The following is a 21,177-nucleotide window of genomic DNA, read 5'->3' on the forward strand; positions in this document are numbered from 1 at the left end:
ACATATGTAGATTTATTCAATAAATACAGATTCAAAAATTTTGGTTTCTGGTTAACATCTTTGTCTACTTGGCATCAGACAGGTCACATACTTTATTTTATAGTCTCCCTCTCTTCTGGTGGTTGGCACTTGAAATGAAGGCATCTTCTTCCGAATGGAAACACTAAATTATAGTTTACAGATCTGTATTTCCATGATGTTCCATGTTTCGGAGTTTGCATGCTTTGCCTTTGGTTCCTAGGTTCTTCTACTAGTTGGTCCACTGGATGCTTCCGTAGACAGCAGAGACAGATCACCTTCCACTCGCTAGGTCACTCTGCTGACTGGCAAACTCAGAGCCTCTTGCAAAAACTGTTTATATGACTATATTGTCGCTCATTTCTTTGTTTTCTTACTACATAAGCCTTTTATCACATAAACAGGTCAATCATATGTTTTCTGGTGAACTGTAATCTTATTGTTTTGCTAACTAAAATTCAAATCTTCATTGTATAAATATTTAACATAAATATGTTATTGTTCTAAATACCTATTCCATTTCAATAACATTTTTCTCTTAGTGAAATATTTCATACTAGCAATGAGTGCCCGGCGTTGCCCGGGGGTTTGGAGGTGTATGCTGAGCAAAAAAAAAACACAAAAAAAAAAAGGGGTAATTTTTTTAAACTTTGACCCCTATTATGACCCTTTAACATTTATTGTTTTGGGCTAAAATGAAGTTATTAAGTTAGATCTATGTCCAAGGAACCAATATCTAAAATGTCAAGTGTTTAGATCAATAATTGTCGGAGGGGTTTGGTAGAGTTCTCAAAGGTCAATTCGTTGAACTTTGACCTCTTAACAGCAAAATTTCTGGCTGAAACCCAATCACATCGATTTTTCCAAATCTCAGTACCCTGTATATCAAATTTCGAGTCTGTAGATTAAAAATGGACAGAGTTATTGCGTAGGGAAATGTACACAGACACGTTCACTTTTATAGATATATAGATTTCATAACACTGAACAATCACAGTGCCATACCTCCTTCCCCAGCAATCCGTTGTCGCCCAGGAGTCATATTATTCAACAACATTACACTAGGAATGTTAGTATTTCACACGAGTTGAACAAGACCCAAACCAGAGAGTAGTATTATTTTGTTTAAGGGCTGAAGGTTGAACTAAGGTGGTCAATCAAAATGACTTAAGATTATGATGAAAAAATTCATCCAGGCAACATCAAGTGATCTTACCTAATTATATTAAGCAGTGTGCAGAATACGATTCTTATTGGCCCAACGTTTTGGTTAATGTGACCTTTGGCGTTCTTCAGGTGCATCTTGTCAAAGATACACCTGAAGAAGTTCAGTGATTACATCGACTGAAATGTACAAAGAACACTGAAGTTGAGAACAGTAGTCTGAATAATTCAAATAATACAAATTATCAATCCTCATCTCAAAAACTCAGAAACACAGAGAGAATGATTTTGAGAGAGTTTTAGTAAGTTGGTTTGAAGAAAGAAGACGAGTTGATTCTCACTCGTCCTTTTCATCATGTAGATACTTTTTCTAAGCCTGGATTGAAAGTTCTTTCATGTTCAACTGAAACTTTCGGGTCATGAATACATGAGTTCAGTCATCATAACAATGCAATCTGCAATCCTCTCTGATCCATTCGGGCGGAATAAAAATCAAGAGGCATTATTTTTTAAATGCCGCTAGTAGTTTATATCCATTTTTTGAGATATTTCTGAATTTTTGAGATGAGGATTGATTATTTGGACTCATTGGACTATTGTTCTCATCCTGAGTGTCATTTTCACAACGTTTCAGTCGATGTAACCTCCAATCTTCTTTAGGTATTTCTTGTCGAACTCGGGATTGTTTCTGTGAAATTCTGGAATCTGGACAGAATTTTAAACGGAGCCCTTTATTTACATCGCGGGAGTAGCATGCTCTCGTTCTGTTACCCATGACTGGATAGAGGTCCTAAGTAATTTGCAATTGTATTTTCCTGTCAGAGAATTAAACCTTCGACAGGAAAATATCACCTTTATGGTCATGACAGAACGAGAGCATGCTATCCTCATGGTGTAAATAATGGGTTCTGTTCAAAATTCTGTCCATATTCCTGAGTGCGACATGATACACCTGAAAAGGGTACGAGGTTACATCGACTGAAGCGTTGTGAAAATGGCACTCAAGATGAGAACAGTAGTCCAAAGTATCCAATTAATAATATGTATGATATAATACAAATATTTTGTTATGCTATTTCCTGGGCTGGTTCAAAATATTTCACTCAAAATAAAATTTAATTTTTAAAATATAAGAATGAGTCGGAAATTTTGACAAAGGTTAAAACATTGATTTAGACTTACTTTGAAGAAATTTTTCCTTAAAGGTATAGCTGATACGTTTGCCATGTACATCATTTAATTAATCTGACTGACTTTACTTGTTCTACTTGTCGGCTGCTTAGTGCCCTACTAGTGCTTTCTCATTGTTCCTTTGAATGAACTGAAAGTGGTGGGTTTGTAGACACATCTGTCTTCAATGCTTGGTAAAAGATGATTGGAGAGGCCTGACTTTGTAAATTATCGACATGCCGGCACATCTGAGCTTCAATCTAATTTTAGTCAATATTCAAGATAAATGGCAAGACGGGATAAGAAAAATAAAAACAATAAAATAAGGTGCAAGCCCAGAATTTAACCTAATTAAAAACTAAAAACACAGAAAAATCTTTATGATGTGCATACCCATCACAAAATGAAGATGTCATATTCCAAAAATTAAGTAATTTTTTTGAAGTAAGTAAATCAAATTTTATAAATAAACAAAAAAGACTGTCTCGTGTCGCCAACTTTAAAAAGAAAAATAAGGGTAGATAACTCCAAAATATTTCAAACTTGTGACATCACTCTTGTAATGATAACAATCACAATTTCACATTAATCGTTTAAAAATGATTTTCTTTATGACCCCCCCCCCCCGAAAAACTACTTAATCAATTTAAATGATTTTTGGAATATGACATTTTGTCCCATGACAGGTATGTACATCATAATGATTTTTCTTTATTTTTGTTTATTAATTAGGTTGAATTTTGGATAAGAACCCAAAAATAAATATGAACACTTTCACACTAATTAAAATATATAGAGCACAAACGAGATATATTATTTAAAAAAACAAAAACAAACACATACACAAGAGAAAGTAAACTTGTTTCAAAAGGTTTATTTCCCAAAAACAACCAAATAAAAATTTTTTATTGCATATCTGAAAATAATATCAAAAAGATATTTTAACAATCTATATTTTCACAAAATAAACAAAATTAGGTTTCAAAGAAAGATTTCCATTAAAACGTAAAGTCAAAACTGAAAGAAATTTGAGATCTTGACTTTTTCTCACAAATCTTCAAGAATGTTCGAAGCTAAACTGCAAGTGAGACCTGTGCCATCAGGTTCAACATGTAAGGATTTGACAACGCCATCCTCTACAACCATGGCATAACTGGAAAATAGAAATACAATATTCAATTAGATTAACAAATTGCTCAATTTTTGAGATGAGGATCAATAATTTGTACTCAAACTGTTGTTCTCATCTTGAGTATTATTTGCACGTTTCGGACGATGTAATCCTTCAACATTCTTCGGGTGTATCTTGTTGAACTCAGGAATTTTTCTGTCAAATCGAGAATCTTTCTGTCGAACTTGGGAAGCTGTATTGAATTTCGAATGGAACCTGTATTAAATTCATGAGGGTAGTATGCTCTCGTTCCATCAGGCATAACTGGGTAGGAGTCTTCAGTAATTCAAAATTATAAATTTAGTATTGCCTGCACTGAAGATTGAACCTTCAACCACCAGAATTAATGTCACAACTGAATATTACATAGCACATTATCCGTTATGCGACAGATTCAGAGATTGAAGGTTCAATCTTTAGTGCATAGGGTACTAAGAATATAATTGTGAATTACTTAATTACTAGTTAAAGCCAAAGGAATGAGAGCATGCTACCTTCATGGATTAAACAGATTCTATTCGAAATTCTGTGCACATTCCAGACATCGACAAGATACTCCTGAAGAAGGTGTACATCGATTACATCAGCCGAAACATTGTGCAAATAAAACTGAAGATGAGAACAGTAGTCTGAATACACATAATATAGATTTATTATTATTATTATTATAATAATACTACTACTACTACTACTACTAATAACACTACTACTACTAATAACACTACTACTACTAATAATAATACTACTACTAATAATACTACTAATAATAATAACACTACTACTACTAATAATAATACTAATACTACTACTAATAATACTACTACTAATAATACTACTACTACTACTACAACTAATAATAATAATACTACTACTACTAATACTACTACTACTAATACTACTACTAATAATAATAATACTAATAATAATACTTCTATATAAGGATAATATAGAAATAAGAAGACTTCAGTTGTTGAAAGAATGGTTGATATTTCTTGGGTAGTTAAAAGAGTTGAGGTAGCAGGGACAGTCAGCAGGGGTAGACAAAGGAAAACATGGCAGAAAGTAATGAAAATGGACTTAAGAAAAAGAGGGATAAATAAAGACCTGGTCAGAGTTAGGTTAGAAGTTGATTTCTAATAGGTTTTATTTAGTGTGAGTGTGTTCAGATCCAAAAAAAATTAGTCACCACTTCTTCTCACCAATGCCGCAATTTGTACTAACTCTTCTAAACTTTAACCGTAATTCCCTACCCCAACTCTCAGCATCTATGCTCTCTCGACTGTTAAAAACCTGTCCTCTCCAATTTGTCCTTCTTATAGCCGCTATTCCCCTCATATGCAAATTAATGCTACATCTATATAAAGAATCCATCAACAAAATTAAGTTTTTCTTTTCTTCTTTTTTTATTCTTCCAAGCCTGTCATTCGACAGACTTAACAGATATGTTGCTGTCTGTGTGAGTAGTACCTTCTATTACACTCCTGAGACTAAACAGAACCATACTATGCTCTCTCTCAGCTGTGAAAAACTCGACTCCCTGTCTCCTTCAATTCGTCCTTCTTATAGTTGCTATTCCTCTCATATGCAAATTAATGCTACATCTATATAAAGAATCCATAAACAAAATTAAGTTTTTCTTTTCTTCTTTTCCCTCCCCAATCCTCTCACCTGACAGGCTAAACAGAGGTGCTGCAGCTTGTGTGAGTAGTATCTTCTATTACAGTATGTTGATACATGAATTCTTTTGGCAATTGGCAAGCAAGATGTCCACCCAGTACTTCGCCACAATGTTTTATTTCTGCTTCTAAACCAAAGAATATGTTGAACTAAAGTATTAAAATGGCAAGTTTCATAATCACAAATTTTATCAAATTATTTCCTTTGGTCAGAGGTCTGACATTTTCTGACGGTCTGCAATTCTGGCAGTCAAGGGGATTGCCTTCTTCCAAATTCCACTATCTAAAATCTTTGTTGATGGCTTGTATCAAAGTATTAATAAAAATAACTGTTTTTTTTGTAAATCACCACTTTGAGCCTTTGAACTCAATGACAACTACCATCTTGTTTAAATCATTCAGCATAATTGCATTTCAATTCACAAAAAAAAAAAAAAAAAATTTTTTATTATTTATACAGACATAGGTAACAGTTAAACCTCTATCTTATGAAGAGAAGTCTAAAATTATTAGCCATATAAATTAAATCGAATTGTGAAAAACAAAATACACTATCTCTTCGAAGTCAATACGTGAATGATGACTGCTCCAGGGTACAATGTTGCATTGATAACCACTCTTATTTATCTATACTCCTATAATTTTTTTTTTGTGTATTAATATTCATATTAAAATCCCCTTTTTTTAAAATTTATTTAAAAAGAAAATACAACTTTCTTATATATGGGTCGTGGAATTGCATTCACTAGCAAAAGAGCTGCATATTCTTTTAAACATTCATTTTAATTAATTCCCTATTAATTTTTTCGGTTTCCTTATGAGATGATCATCTTTAGTTAACATTGCCCGGGTGTTTGGATGTGTCTGTTGAGCAAAGGAGGAAAAGAACAGGAAAAAAAACATGACGTCTTTGCTGTTACGATTACCGCCAAACCAGAAGTGACGTAGGTTTAAATTAAGGCTAGACAATCGAAAGGAGAGGATGACTTTCAAAAATATCGGCAAAAAAAGCGACCCCACCCCCTTGTAGAAAAATGCCCAGTTGAAGGTGAAGATATTAATGCTTTTAGCCAATTTTCCTTTATTTGTCGTCTGAAAGGTCGAACTTCAAAACGATACTGATCTTGGTAAAATCCGTCATCTCTGTCGAAAGTTTTAGGCAGACATACAAACATACATACATACATATATTGGTAACTAAAAATTTTCGACCCAAACCGATTAAAAAGCTTGCCCTATCTCTGAATATCCTTTATGTAAAATTTCAAATGTTTATACCAGAAATTGTCTGAGTAATTTGGTAGAAACCGCAGAGGTCAATTTTAAAAAAAACTTTGACCCCTATTATGACCCCTTAACATTTATTGTTTTGGGCTCAAATCAAGTTATTGAGTTAGATCCATGTCCAAGGAACCTATATCTAAAATTTCAAGTGTTTAGACCCAAAATTGGCGAGGAGTTTGGTAGAGTTCTCAAAGGTCAAATCGTTGAACTTTGACCCCTTAACAGCCAAATTTCTGGCCAAAATCCAATCACAAAGATTTTCCCAAATCTCTATACTCTGTATACCAAATTTCGAGTCTGTAGACTTAAAATTGACAGAGTTATTGCGTAAGGAAATGTACACAGACATGTTCACTTTTATAGATTACGTGTAATTATATTCATGCAGATATTCTACAGGATTTATACTTGTGTAATATTTGTGTAAAACGGTTAGAGTAAACACAAACCTCTTTCTATATATATTTACGTATGTGTATATATATTTGTTTAAAAAAATTTTGCCTTCCAAACTCCTCTGTCAGTTTTAAATCTAGAGACATGAAACTTAATATATAAAGTATTCAAACCCATGCAAAGCTTTATATTTTTAGTCAAGGAAAATCGGTGCAAAATGTGAAAATTAAAAAAATTGAATTTGCCAGGTAAAGGTCTGCTAATACATATATAAATAGACATAGCCATGAACCATTCGGCCACAACCATTGTCAATACTTGTTCTACTTGACTTCATTTGAAAGTTCATAAATTATGACATAAACCTTTAGGAAATTGATTTCCAAAGTAATCTCTGTTCAACCAGGTTTTTACTTACCCCTCAGATACATTTTTTCACCCCCACCCACCCATGTTTTTATTGGCCTACCCTTGCTGACTGACCCTGCTACCTCAACCGTTCTATATCTACCTACCCAAGAACTCTTGGCCATACCATTGAAGTCTTCTGTTCTTCACGTTTCTTTCTATACTTTCCAAATTTAATCTACCTATGAGGTCATCAGATCTGTCTGAAAATAATACTACACATCCATCATATCATTTTCATATCATTTCTTTTCATGCAAGACATGTCCTCAACCCTCGCTGATAGATAATGGCTTTTAGAAATTGACTTCCAAACTAACCTATTTATGACCAGGTCTTTATTTATCCATCTTTTTCTTAAGTCAATTTTCATTACTTCCTCCCATGTTTTCGTTGGTCTGCCCCTGCTGACTGCTCCTGCTACCTCAATTGTTCTATATCTAACTACCCAAGAACTTTCAACCATTCTTTCAACAACTGAAGTCTTGTATTATTATTATTATTATTATTATTATTATTATTATATAGAAGTTTTATTATTATTACTATTACTAGCAAATATTTTTTCCCCTCCAATTACATACTTTTGTTAAAATATGTCTTATATAAACTTAAGCTGTGTGAATAATAATGTCAACTAATTCTTAAAGAAAAAGAAATTTTGAAATTCTCTCTAATAAATAGAAGAAAGTTTTACACTGGAAGTTATTTTATTGGCATTCTTGTTACAGAAGTGGGTATTGCTTGGGAGTATGATCTCATAATAACAGAATAGATACTGCACTAAAAACCACTTTAACATATCTGGTTATCTCCCACTTTGCTGTAAGGGCTTAGACACATGTACAGGCTTGGAGTTTATATTCGTAACTTCCCCACTTGGCTAGAGAATTCAAACTAGAATCAGGCGAACAGACCTTCATGGGCTTTAGATTAAACTTGCAACATAGCATTAGTTACTCATATTTTCTCTACCATTCTCTTTCAACCCAGGACTTTATCCTAATCAACATGTGTCTGACAGCATAGATGCAGCACCCTTCCTAGATACTAGTCCCAAAGTACATGTATTTGGTGACTTTAATTGGCTTGATAACTCTAGTTACACAGACACAGCTGGTATCATTACTCATAGCTTTTCTATATCCAATTCCCTGACACAGACTGTCACGTTCCCGACCGGTCTCCCAGATCATCAGAATCAGCAAGCCTTACTTCTAGACCCATTTCTGATCACACCACCCAAGAATTGTGTAAAAAATGCCCATCATATTGTGTATGTTGGTAGGTATCAGTCTAAACTCTATACCCCAAGTTGCAGAGCCATTGCCCAAAAGGACAAGGTACTTCAAGAAGGCTAACCGAGAAGCCATCGGAGATCACATCACTCTCTCTCTCTGTGCAAATGAGGCTAATGGTTCAAAGTAGCAATTTAAGCACATGTTCCCACACTAAGAAAGAAGCTCTGTTCATGGAATCCACGTCTTGATTTTGGCACAGATAAGGAGTGGGGAAAAATTTTGACAGTGGTTTCATCTAGGCGGGTGTTCATCGTGAAAGATTGGCGAGGAGGGACCAGAGATTGGAGTTAAGACGAGATACTAGAAATAACTGTAAGAGTGAAATAGCTGCAGTCAAGAGAAAGCATACCGAAATCACCAGAAAATGCAGTCACTAAAGTTAGGAACATGCAATTCCTCGAAAATTAATAAGTGTAGTAAATAATGAACAATCAACAATTCCCATTCTAACAACAATCATGAGGGTGTTTGCACAGCAACCGAGAAAGCTAATCTGCTTGCCTAGCGGTTTGCCTGCAACTCCATTTTAGGCATATCAAACCACTTTTTCAAAAATTTCCCTTTGCAGACACAATAATCTGTAAATGACCTCTTCTCATGTTTGTGATGTCAGAAAAAACCTAGACACTTTAAAGGCATGTGGGCCTAATATCTCATCACTGCTATACTATTAAAAAAAAAAAAACCCCAAAAAACAAACTCTCCAACAAATACCTTTCCAAATCTTGCTTTCCTGGAAAATTGATTCTGTGATACCAATTTACAAGAATTCTGGCAAAAGAACTGAACCACTCAATTATTACTCCTTCCTATCTTTGCCAAAATCTTTGAGTCCTTAATCAATCAAGCACTAGTCTACCACATAGACAGGATTCAAAGAAGAGTCTCAAACCTAACAAGTCCTGCACTGTCAAACAAACTCTAACCTCTATCCCATCGTTGGAATTTTGCATCCTTATGCCTGTTTTACGAGTATTTTAATGGAATGTCCAACAAACTCAAAAAACTACAACATAAACACACCCAGCTAACCTGATAAGTAGCAAAATCCCACCCCTTCACTGTTGATAGTTCTAGATGCTGGAAAGTCTTCTACTCTAATAGTTTCTTCTCTTAAACTGGTAGACTTTGGAATTGCCTTTCAGGTCTTTGCTTCCCCAACTGTACTAACAAGCAGAAGTTCAAGTGTAATGTGACGAGACATCTTGCTACTCAACTCCCTAAAATATTATCCCTGTAGATTTAGTCCCACAAAGTAGTCCCTTACGTCCAAGTGGCACTGTGTCTTGTTTAAAATGAATAAACAGTAAAAAAGAAAATTAATGTCGTATAAAAAAAGTTGATATGCCAGACAATTGTGTTTCTGTTAACAAGATTCAAATTAAACATTAAAATATAGTGCAACTGTCTGAAGCCAGATTTTTTTTGTCAATACTTTACAGCAGTACATTTAGTTTTTCAATTCTTTCTTTCTAATAAATTTCTAGTTTGAGGTGAGATTAAGAAGCAGTTTCATTATATGGAAATCACAGAAATTATTTTATCATTTTTTGTCCTCTAGAAACGAATAAATGAAAGTTGAACTCACTACTAGTTAAGTCAATAATATAGACTTTTGAAATACTCTATATGTAGTAGTTGGTTGGTTGGTTGGTTGTGTTTAGCGGCCTATCGATTTCTAAAGGGTCATAAAGGCCAGAAACGTTTTAAAACTTCATCTTAAAACATAGTTTATAGGGAATCCTATTTTAGAATAATATTTTCTCTTCATCCTTTTATTCTTGTTTTCCAAAGTAAAATGTTGTCACTTTCTTGAAAATTTTGTCTTCAAAAGGAAAATGTCAATTTTTTGAAAAGTTCAATTTCAAAAGCAAAATGTTGTCAATTTCTCAGAAATGTTGTTTTCTAAAGTAAAATGTTTTAAGTTAGGAAACCAGTATCTCCAGACAGAGAAGTAGTGAAGAAAGAAAAAAGGAGAGGGACACGATTGTTGTTTTTGACTTTGCAGAACATGATTAAGTTTTGCAAAGAGTTAAAAAAAACAAGAAGAAAACTTTAATATACAATGTATTCGAGTCAGATATATATATAGTAGATAGCAAAATCCCAAACAGTCTAATTTACATAACTACTTTTTAAGCAGTTAGTGATAAATTAATATTTAGTATTATTTAAAAAAAATTTTTTTTAATTACAATTTGACCCCAATCAAGGCACATTGCTACTTTGACGTAGGGGGCTATTATCAGGGACATAAGATACAGGGGTACTATGTGGGGAGTTGGGCAGCAAGATGTTGGTTCACGTTACATTTGAACTTCTGCATGTCAATAAAGTTGGGGAAGCAGGAACTCGGAAGGGAATTCCAAAGTCCAGCGGTTCTAGGGAAGAAACGACTGGAGTAGAAGGCTTTCTTACATCTAGGGATCTCAACTGTGAAGGGGTGGGATTTTGCTGCTTGTCAGGGGTATTTACGTTGAGGGGGTACAAGTGCTTGTAGTTCGTCAGAGCATTCACCATTAAAATACTTTTAGAACAGGCAGAGGGGTGCCACATTTCGTCAATGGGACAGAGGCTGAAGCTTAGATAACAGTTCAGGCCCTATTAGGTTGGCGACTCTCTTTTGAACCATGTCTAGGAGCAGATGCACCAGCACAAATATGACAACAATAGTCCATACATGGGTGAATGGTGGCTTTTTAAAGGTACAGGATACTTTCGGGCGTTAGTCGCTTTCTAGCACGGTAGAGAGAACCTACCTTTTTCACAGCGGTCCCGGCAATGCTCTCAATGTAATTTTTCCAACTCCTGTTTCCTGTGAACGTTGGGCCGAGGAGTTTAAAAGCTGTACTTTCAGATAAAGATTCTTTGGCCATTGCTATTGGTGGTAGAAAAGGTTTCTTGTAGTTATTGAAGGAAACAAGTTTAGTCTTAGCAGCATTGAATGTGACCATCCATTTTTGTCTCCATTCCACTACAGATTGGAGGTTGTCCTCTAGTGTTTCTGCCATTTCTCTAGATATGTGTTCATTTGTTTTCCTGTCGTGTCGGTTACAGAGCGTGGTGTCATCAGCAGATATACCCATATCACAGACAATTTTGTCAGGGAGGTCATTTATGAATATCAGGAATAATAGAGATCCAAAGATAGACCCCTGAGGCACTCCCGCATTTATATCATATTGTTTAGATGTACGACCATAGATGACAACCTTGATTTTTCCTTATCTAAGAAGGATTTAATTATGTTAAGTATTCTTCCAGTGATACCGTATGATCTGATTTTCCTGAGAAGACCTTCATGCCATACCCTGTCAAAAGCATTAGATATATCTAGAGCTACTGCTCTACCCTCTCCTGCTTTGTCGAGTGAATGGTATATACATTCAGAGATTACAGTTAGGATGTCTGCCGTTGAACGGGCTTGCCTAAATCCGTATTGTTGGTCGGTCAGAAGTTTAGCATCTGTAAGGTGATGGACAAGAGCTTGGTTAATTATGGACTTAAATATTTTGGCGAAAAGTGGGAGGAGGTTAATGGGGCGGTAATTTACTGGGTCAGTTCTTTTGTCAGAATTCTTGAAAACTGGTATCACAGAAGCAGTTTATTAATTTTATTGCTTTATTTTCCTATATATTTTTTATAAAAATTAAAGCGATTTCATAAATAAAAAATAGGTAAATTAGCAAAATCTTTCTTATTACTTTTTAATTTTCAAGGGAGGTAATTTACAGGGAAACTATTGGAATAGATTTATATGGAAGAAGATATGTAATATAAGATATGCATTTAAAAAAAATATATATTGAGAGCTAAATTAATAGCTGCCAGATGGTGTGTAGTTTTTTGCTCATAGTTTATAACTGATAATTCAAAATACTAACCGTTTAGATCGGTGATTCCCAAGAACGGCTGTCAAGTCAATGATGAGACCAATTGCCTGAAAAGTGAAGATATTTTTAAATTATCCAGAAATATAATTTTTGAGTGAAAGAAAAAAGAATGGATAATCTTAAAGATTTGTCCGTTCAATCTGAGCATTTATCATTGAAAATTCTTTATGGAGATCATATATGAATGCCTGTGAAGTTCCTCAATGGATTACGAATGCGGTTGCAAAGCTAACCTTTTTATCACAGATGACATATTACCCAAGACTGAAAAAAAAAAAACAACAAAAAAAAACCCCTCTTAATTGAAGAGAATTTTCCTAGGATTTCCTAAATCTTTTTCTTATACTCACTCCCATTTCCGTTATTTCTACATATTTCTACTACTGTTTTTTTTTCCTTTTTCTTTATTTCTTAATTATAATATTTTGTTTACTAAATTGCCTTACAGACCACTTTCATTCCAGCATAAACAACAAGGCATGTTACCACGAATTTGCAGGTTTCACCTACCAGGAAGCAAATATATGCAGAGATACATACATATGCATAGTGAGGGATATATACATTATATATATATATGTATGTATATATACATATATATATATATATATATATATATATATATATATATATAGAGAGAGAGAGAGAGAGAGAGAGAGAGAGAGACAGAGATAGATTAAATCATCATAATGGCAGAGAGAGAGAGATTAAAACATTGTAACGGATTGACCTCATTTCATATCGCGTCCTGTTATTTGGTTTGAATAAAAAAAAGAGAAGACCTTATTTCAATGCCGTCATCATGGACCACTGGATATCAGAGCCATGTTATAAACTATGAGTTGCACGATGGCGCCCATGCAAAGAATTATTTTTTTTTTAAAGTTTTAACATTTAAACAGGGTTACGACTTGCGATAAACACACATAACATTTCATGTTTTTTTTTCTCCATTTTTCTCAGTTATTTTTATTATCAAATTAAAACAGTTTCATAGTTTTTTTTTCTTTTTATTTATTTTCGAAATAAAAAAAACGTCATTTGTTTTTTAGGTGTTTTCTTTTTTGTTTTTTTTGGGTTTATTTTTATTTTAGTTTTATTTATTTTTTGTTACCTGATATGCGAAATAATTAAAACAAAGTCTTCCAGTAATTTATAAAAAAAATAATAAATGATAAATACATAAAAGAAGTTTCATTTCATTTCCTTAGGATAGGATTCCATGTTTTCATTCTTAAATAAATTTCTGCTTCTTAATAAAACTTTGAGACAAACTATTTTTAGTTAGAGAGGCTGGTAAGTAACCAGTTAACATTACGACAGCTTCGATGGCTAAATGGATGTTTTTTTTTTTCACCTTTCATCACCTAGGCTGCTTACTGCCTCTAATTCCCCCTGCCCCTGCTCACTGCTACTTTTTTTTATTTTTTACGGCTGGTGGTTGCTCAATACTCTTATTACACCACCTCTCTCCACTCGACCTGGACATTCTGATAGCCGTTCTTACCATGAGGAATTGGGGATGTCTATTCCAAAAGCCGTTTGTAACATGAGGAGGTTAGGGGTTGGGTGGCACCAGCAACAACAACCATACTTTATTTTTTTCAAGGGGGGGTGGGGCACGCTTTCACTGGGCAACGTCGGTTAGCGGATACTGCTAGTAAAAATATATTTATGAAACAAGATGTTATATTTTCTTTTTTAATCAAACATCTAATACAGAATATTTCCAAAATAGCTTTCTTTGATTCGCCACTGCAATAGGAAGCGATATTTTACGGTTATCAATGTCCAGCCAACAAAGCCTTTGTCAACACAGGGATGCTGAAGTTAAAGATAACCTATTCTTCATCATTCAACTGACAATCTATCCATCCCATTAATCCTTGCCATTAAGAGATTTTTGGCCTTCATAAGTGGTGACTTGGTGAAAAAAATGTCATACCAAAATGAATTTTCAGTATGCACAATTTTGACATTTTTTCTTACTACTGAGTTATCACATATCAAGGCCAAAAACTACTCAAGGATAAGGGTTAACATGATATATAGACTGTAAGTTGACTCATGAAGAAAATTATAAGACAATGGTAAATTTAGACTTTAGACAAAACAATTTTGGAGAAAAGGAATATTTACCTTTGTAAACTCGCCTTCAATATCTGCCAACATTCGGATCTAAAAAAAAAAAAAAAATGGTTAATAATTAGTGAGAGTTGAGGACATGCGTTGCATGGAGAGAAATGATATGAGAATGATATAATGTATGTGTAATGCGGGTCTTAAAGATAGGCTTAGTTTTTATGATATTAAGAGAAGAAGAAATCTGAACAGTATGGGAAGATATGTACAAAAGAGTAGATATATGTGGTATGGCCACATCAAAAGAATGGATAGAGAGTGCTTAGGTTGTTAGATGTAGAACAGTTGAGGTAGAAAGTTCAGTTAACATACAAAGGTCAAAGAAAATATTGTATGAGTTATGTAAGGATTTTTTCTCATGAAGTGTATAAAAATAATTCAAAGTTATAAAATATTCCAGTAAGTCACAGTTACTAAAATAAAGTCTCATTTAAGAAATAACAATAGAACAAAATCAAGAATAGAGGAATCTAGAACATTTCAGAAAGATTGAGAAATATGCAAATTAGATAGTACTGGAACCCATATAAGCTGCTTAAAAGCAGCTACCAGTTGCTAAGATGCTGTTAAAATACGGACTAAACGAAATTTCCTTTAGTCAACTCTGGCCCGTTCTAGGATAAATATCCAACTGTAAGGAACTACCTAAAAATCTACCAACTGTAACATAGAAGAAACTGGAACACTCAGTAAATAAGATTTTTTTGAATATTATTCACTGACCAAAAACAATTTTAATAATCATATTTTGATGATTTTTTTTTCCCTTGCAGAAAATATTTGACTTTGTATACATTTTTAGAACTAGTAGTAGTATTCATAATTTTAAAGTGTATCTTCTTGGATATTATTTGAACGTTTTCCATGTAAAAATAAATATTTTTGTGTTTTAGTTCATGTTTTTTTTTTTTTCTTTCTGATTTGTTGTGCGCTTCTAATCTCTAGATTAGCCCATAACAATAGGAAGTGATAAAAAATGGACCGATAGGAAATAGAGATGAATAAAGACTTTGTTAAAGACAGGTCACCTTGGAAAAAGTTTTCCGACACATACCAACATGTGAATCGGATGTTAAACCCAATATATTGATAATGTTGATGATAATTTGACTATAAAATCAAAAGATTGTCTATCTTAAACAAAAAAAAAAACAAAAAATGTTTTTTTACAATGGCCCACAAAACAAAAAAAAAAGATTAAAAAAAAAAAAAAAACAAATATATAACAAATAAAAGTTACCAAAAGCAAAATAAGTTACTCTTCTACTTATCTGGATAAGTTTTTTTGTGCTTTAACTTATATTTACTCTGAAACAAAAGTAGCGTCAAGTCTGTAGAACAAAACAAAAAAAAAAGATGGTGGTTTTGTTAGTCTTTGAACCCTTGATGCTCGCTTAAAAAAATAAAAAATTAAACAAAATAATGGTAGACACCTTTCCAATAAATGTCACCAATTGTACAAAAATATTATTTTCTTTAACCACAATACACGAACATGTGAGTCAGTTATTGCTATGATGGATAGAAATCTGAAGTATTTTAAAAGTCTTTTCTAAGTGATGCATATATGCCTTTGGATTTAAACATCTGAAGAGAACGATATAATCCACCCACCATCCCAGAAAATATACTTTATAAGTTGACAATAATGATGTCAAAGAGTATTTTCTGCCAATCCCTTGTGTTTGATTTTTTTAAGAAACAGTTTTTAATAGTAAATAGAGATAGTCTTTCTTTCTCATCAGATATTTCTTGGGGTTCATATATTAAATCCATTGTTCTTTCTGCTTCTCATTAAATCGGTTCTGTCTATCGCTTTACACATTTTCTCACACCTGAGGCTATTTTCTACCTCTACAAATCTACTATCAAACCATGTATGGAGTATTGTTGTTATATTTGGCCTCGTGAATTTCTGTCTCATTTGAAGGTTTTTGATAAACTGCAGAAATACCTGTAATTTGATTGGCCTCACCCTTTCTTCTACTCTGCAACCCCTCTCTGACGTGATGCTGCTAGTCTCAGTCTTTTTTTTAGAAATACTATTATAGCATGTTCTTCAAAATAGTCTGATCTATTCCCCCGCTTCCTTTACTTCTGCTTGTTTGACTTGTTGGTCTAGTGGTCTCCATCAATTCACTGCTTTAAGATCTCATTGTAATACAACTTCTTATTCCAGTAGCTTCTTTCCAAGGACTCTCTCCCTGCTTACTGTTTTCCTTTTACTTAGTCTTGATTGTTACAAGATTAAGGTCAATACACATCTACTACTTTTACAATACTCATCTTTTGTTCTTGTTAGCTCCTTAAATCAAGTGGCTTCATGTCTTGTCTTGATTGATTTCCAGAAAAAAAAAGAAAAAAGATTTAAGGAATTTCTTAGAAATTGAATTTACCTTTCCGTCAGCATCATGAGCCTTTCCCCACGCGTCCATCACAAATGGGTCATTGACAGAGATGCAGGCGATGGACTGAATACCTTTGCTTTTGGTAAGTGAACCATGTTCTTGAACGTAACCAGGCAAATGGGTCTGAGAAAAAAAAGAAAAACAAAAGAAAAATTCCAAATTAACAAAATCTCCAACCTTTTTTTATAATGAAGTAAGATGGCCCATGGAATGTGTTAGTTGATCTAGAATTTAAATTTCCATTTTGAAATTAGATTATATAAGGTGGAAATTTCCACTTAGAAATTAAGATTAGAAATTTAACAATGCAGTTGTGTAGAAAAACAGGTAGGAGAAAAAGACGTTAACAATTTTAATGTACACTACAAAGAAACAAAGAATGTAATGTTACCTTTATAAAAAGTTATACCAGAATGAAACATTATTATCTCTGAATTTTTAAGATGACTGATTATTGACATTAAATGGGCTGGTAAACAACAAAACAACAAAATAAACCAAATACAATACGCAAAAGTCCAGCTAGAATTCGTCACTGACAACTTTCTCAACTTCCAGCATGTCTCTCCCCACTGCCTCTGCCAACAGACATTTTATCAGAAAACTGACCCCATTCCATTTGTATACGTGTGCAGTGGAAGATGAGATTTCGTGAGATTCCACAAGACTACACCTTATAAATCCATGGCTGCCATCTTTAATTTCTTTCTCTCAAATCCCATCCGAAGGTAAGTTGTATGATCGCACAAAACACACACACGAGGGCGCTTTCCTCTTTGATTATTACATTCAACTCTACACTACCCCCCTGATCTCCAGACCACACATTTGGCATGGTGGACGCGGTCGTTTGTTGCGTGCACTCCTACGAAGGGGGATTGGCTGGACTACTTCAGCTTCGTTGGAGCTCTCAGAAGATGTGTCAGAACCATTAGCATCTGCATTAGGTCATACAGTCATACCATCAGGCTGGACTTCTTCATCTTCATCAGAGCTCTCAGAAGGGGTGCTGGAACTATCAGCGTCAGTGTTGGGGTTCACAGTTGTACCATCGTGGGGAATAGGACGGAGCCACAGGTCATCGTTGGACGATTCACCATCACTGCTACTCACAAACTGGTTCGTATTCAGTGCAGGCCGGATATCCTTCACATGGCGTGGAGTACCATAGATTAGCATGGCTTGCTCATTGATAATGCCTGTGATTTACCCTCTTTGAAAGCTGCTGGTGTATCGATTATTGGAAGGCTTCACCCAAACAGTGTCCCCTAACTAATACGGTCCTCGGGTTTCCTGCCGATCAGACAGACGGGCATCAATGTCCTTGATGCGCACTCGATAGAAATGGATCGCATTGGTGAGTGCGCTTGCAGCAGTCACGCCATCCTTTGGAGTTGCATTATATCTATAGATTGCCTCTGTGATCGTGCATTGTTTTCTTGCTGCGATCCTCTTCACGCTTCGATGGCACTGCTCTGCTATCCCGTTGCCACTTGGTACATATGCACATCTGTGTCTGAGCTGGATCCCCCACTCGTCTACGAAACGTCTGAGCTCCTCACAATCTACAATTATTCCCATTATTTGGATTATTCAGACTACAGTTTTCATCTTGAGTGTTATTTTCACAATGCTTTGGCTCATGTAACCGCTTCCGAACTTCTCCAGGTGTACCTTGTTAAACTCAATGAGGGCGATTCTCAGAATACAATTTTCGTTTTAAAATAAGTCCATTCTCTATACTTATTTGATTTATAATTAAATTATTATAAATATAAATATTTTTTTTTCTTTTAAAAGAGGAATAATTATTTTACATTTGTTTTGATTATTTTGACCCAAATTTTCTCTTCTCTCAAATCCTGATTAAGAATTTAGTCTCAGTTTGGGGTATGATCATGTGTATGTAGTTAAAAAAGGATAGTCATTGAAAAGTGGTTGACAATCATTGCATGCTGCGATGTTTTAGGTGAGAAAATATATTTACCTTTGAGCAGCCAGGTGTAAAAGCCCCTGGCACTCCAAAAATAACGTGTTTCCCTTTGCCAAACAATTCTGTTGTGACTACTTTTTCACCAGGATTGTGTTCAAACAACACTGTGCTTGGAAGTTTATCACCAACCTAAAACAAAAGAGGTTTTGCAGGATATTTGTTTTTATTCATATGAAAAAATAAATAAATAACAGTTTCAATTATTTTAAAAGCACTTCTGCAGAATACCAACTTTCACCTAACAATTTAATAAAAACATATCGTAAACAATAAATTTATTCCAAGGTGCTCACTCCAGTGTATAACCATCACATTTTTGTACCAACAGAGAGTGCTACCCCACAAAGAAAACAAAAAATTTTATTCAAAAGAATTTTATTTTTATTTATATTAAAAAACATTAGTAGTTTCAATTATTTTAAAGGGTACTTATGCAGAACACGGATTGGACTTTTCTGAACTATTCTGTAATATACATATATTTACAATTTAATATTGTTATAAACGCTTCAGACTGTATTTTGCATATGTATTTTTAAGATAAACAAAACTGCTAATGTTTTTGTTTTTTTTAAATATGTATGAACAAAAAAATTTTCAGCTTATTGAGTAGTGTGCTGGTTTCATATTTCATTTTATTTTCAGTCATTTCCGTTTTTACATAAAACTCCATTTTGTCCATATTATTTATGTAGCCGGAAAATGTCAGCATTACCATCTATAATATAAATCTCACCTGTCTGTTTAAATGAATATATGTATGTCTGTCTGCCTAAAACTTTCAACAGAGGCGACAGATTTTCATGAGATTGGTATCATTTTGAAGCTCGACCCTTCGGACAACAAATATCGAAAAATTGACCAAAACATTAATTCCTTTGCCCTCAAATGGGCACTTTTCTACAAGGAGGGGGTCGCTTTTTTCGCAGATATTTTCAAAAAGCATCCCCTCTTTTCGATTGTCTAGCCTTAATTTAAACCTATGTCACTTCCGGTTTGGTGATAGGCACAACAGCAAATTGTCACGTTTTTTTTTTGTTTTTTTTTCACATTCTTTTCCTCCTTCGCGGTACAGGTTCGAACCCACCTGCCTACTACCACTTTTTTGTTTTTTTGCTCCACACACACCTCAAAACACCTGGGCAATGCCAGGCACCCAGGCTAGTATAAATATAAGAACAACATTATAAATAATATGATTATTTCATCACAGACAATTAACAGAAAATTATTTACTGAGCCATTCTTAACAATTGTCAAACCATAAGGTAGTTTGAAGTTATTCCGTTATACATTGTTATCATCATCATCGTTATTATTTTTGTTGTTGTTATTGGTGAATTTAGTACTGTTATTATTTTTGTTGTTGTTATTGGTGAATTTAGTACTGTTATTATTTTTGTTGTTGTTATTGGTGAATTTAGTACTGTTATTATTTTTGTTGTTGTTATTGGTGAATTTAGTACTGTTATTATTTTTGTTGTTGTTATTGGTGAATTTAGTACTGTTATTATTTTTGTTGTTGTTATTGGTGAATTTAGTACTGTTATTATTTTTGTTGTTGTTATTGGTGAATTTAGTACTGTTATTATTTTTGTTGTTGTTATTGGTGAATTTAGTACTGTTATTATTGCTAATATTGTTACTAATAGTACTATTTTGATTTTCTACATTCTTCATATATTTATTATTTTGATTTATTATTAGTTGTAGTAGCATTCTTATTATTGATAATTTTTTTTTCTATTATTACTATTCTTATTATTGTCAATATTACTATTATAATTATTCCAATGATTAATATTTGTATCATTGTTATTAATATTATTATTGTTGTTGTTTCATTTATTAGCATTCTAATTAGTATGTTATTGTTTAATAAAGGTTATTATTTTACCGCTATAGTTAGTTATATTAGTATCATTATGAATATTGTTATCAATAGTATCATCATTATATTTTTCTCAGTATTAATATTATCATTAACATTACTCTTTTATTCTTACTATTATCAATAATATCAGTACTATTAATAATAATAATAATAATAATATTATCATTAAAAGTTTGTCGCTTAATTTCTCGGGCAACAGCAGGACATGGGTAGTCTAGTCTAGTGTGTGTGTATGTGTGTATATATATATATATATATA

General features: G+C 33.5%; 1 protein-coding gene across 2 annotated transcripts in view; it reads right to left on the reverse strand.

Moving 5' to 3' along the window:
* Positions 1-3,206: 3,206 nt before the first annotated feature.
* Positions 3,207-21,177, reverse strand: part of LOC145303473 (peroxiredoxin-5, mitochondrial-like) — a 29,133-nt gene continuing 11,162 nt past the window's right edge. For both annotated transcript variants that reach the window (XM_080144824.1, XM_080144823.1), the window contains exons 2-6: positions 19,019-19,153; positions 17,020-17,154; positions 14,621-14,659; positions 12,473-12,528; positions 3,207-3,505 (exon numbers count right to left, since the gene is read on the reverse strand). In XM_080144824.1, the coding sequence (XP_080000950.1) occupies positions 3,400-3,505; positions 12,473-12,528; positions 14,621-14,659; positions 17,020-17,154; positions 19,019-19,153 (471 nt within the window). In that variant the 3' untranslated portion in view covers positions 3,207-3,399. The remainder of the gene's footprint in view (positions 3,506-12,472; positions 12,529-14,620; positions 14,660-17,019; positions 17,155-19,018; positions 19,154-21,177) is intronic.

Source organism: Euprymna scolopes, chromosome 19 (assembly GCF_053919585.1).
Source record: "Euprymna scolopes isolate OS-2025 chromosome 19, ASM5391958v1, whole genome shotgun sequence".
Taxonomy (NCBI): Eukaryota; Metazoa; Mollusca; class Cephalopoda; order Sepiida; family Sepiolidae; genus Euprymna; species Euprymna scolopes.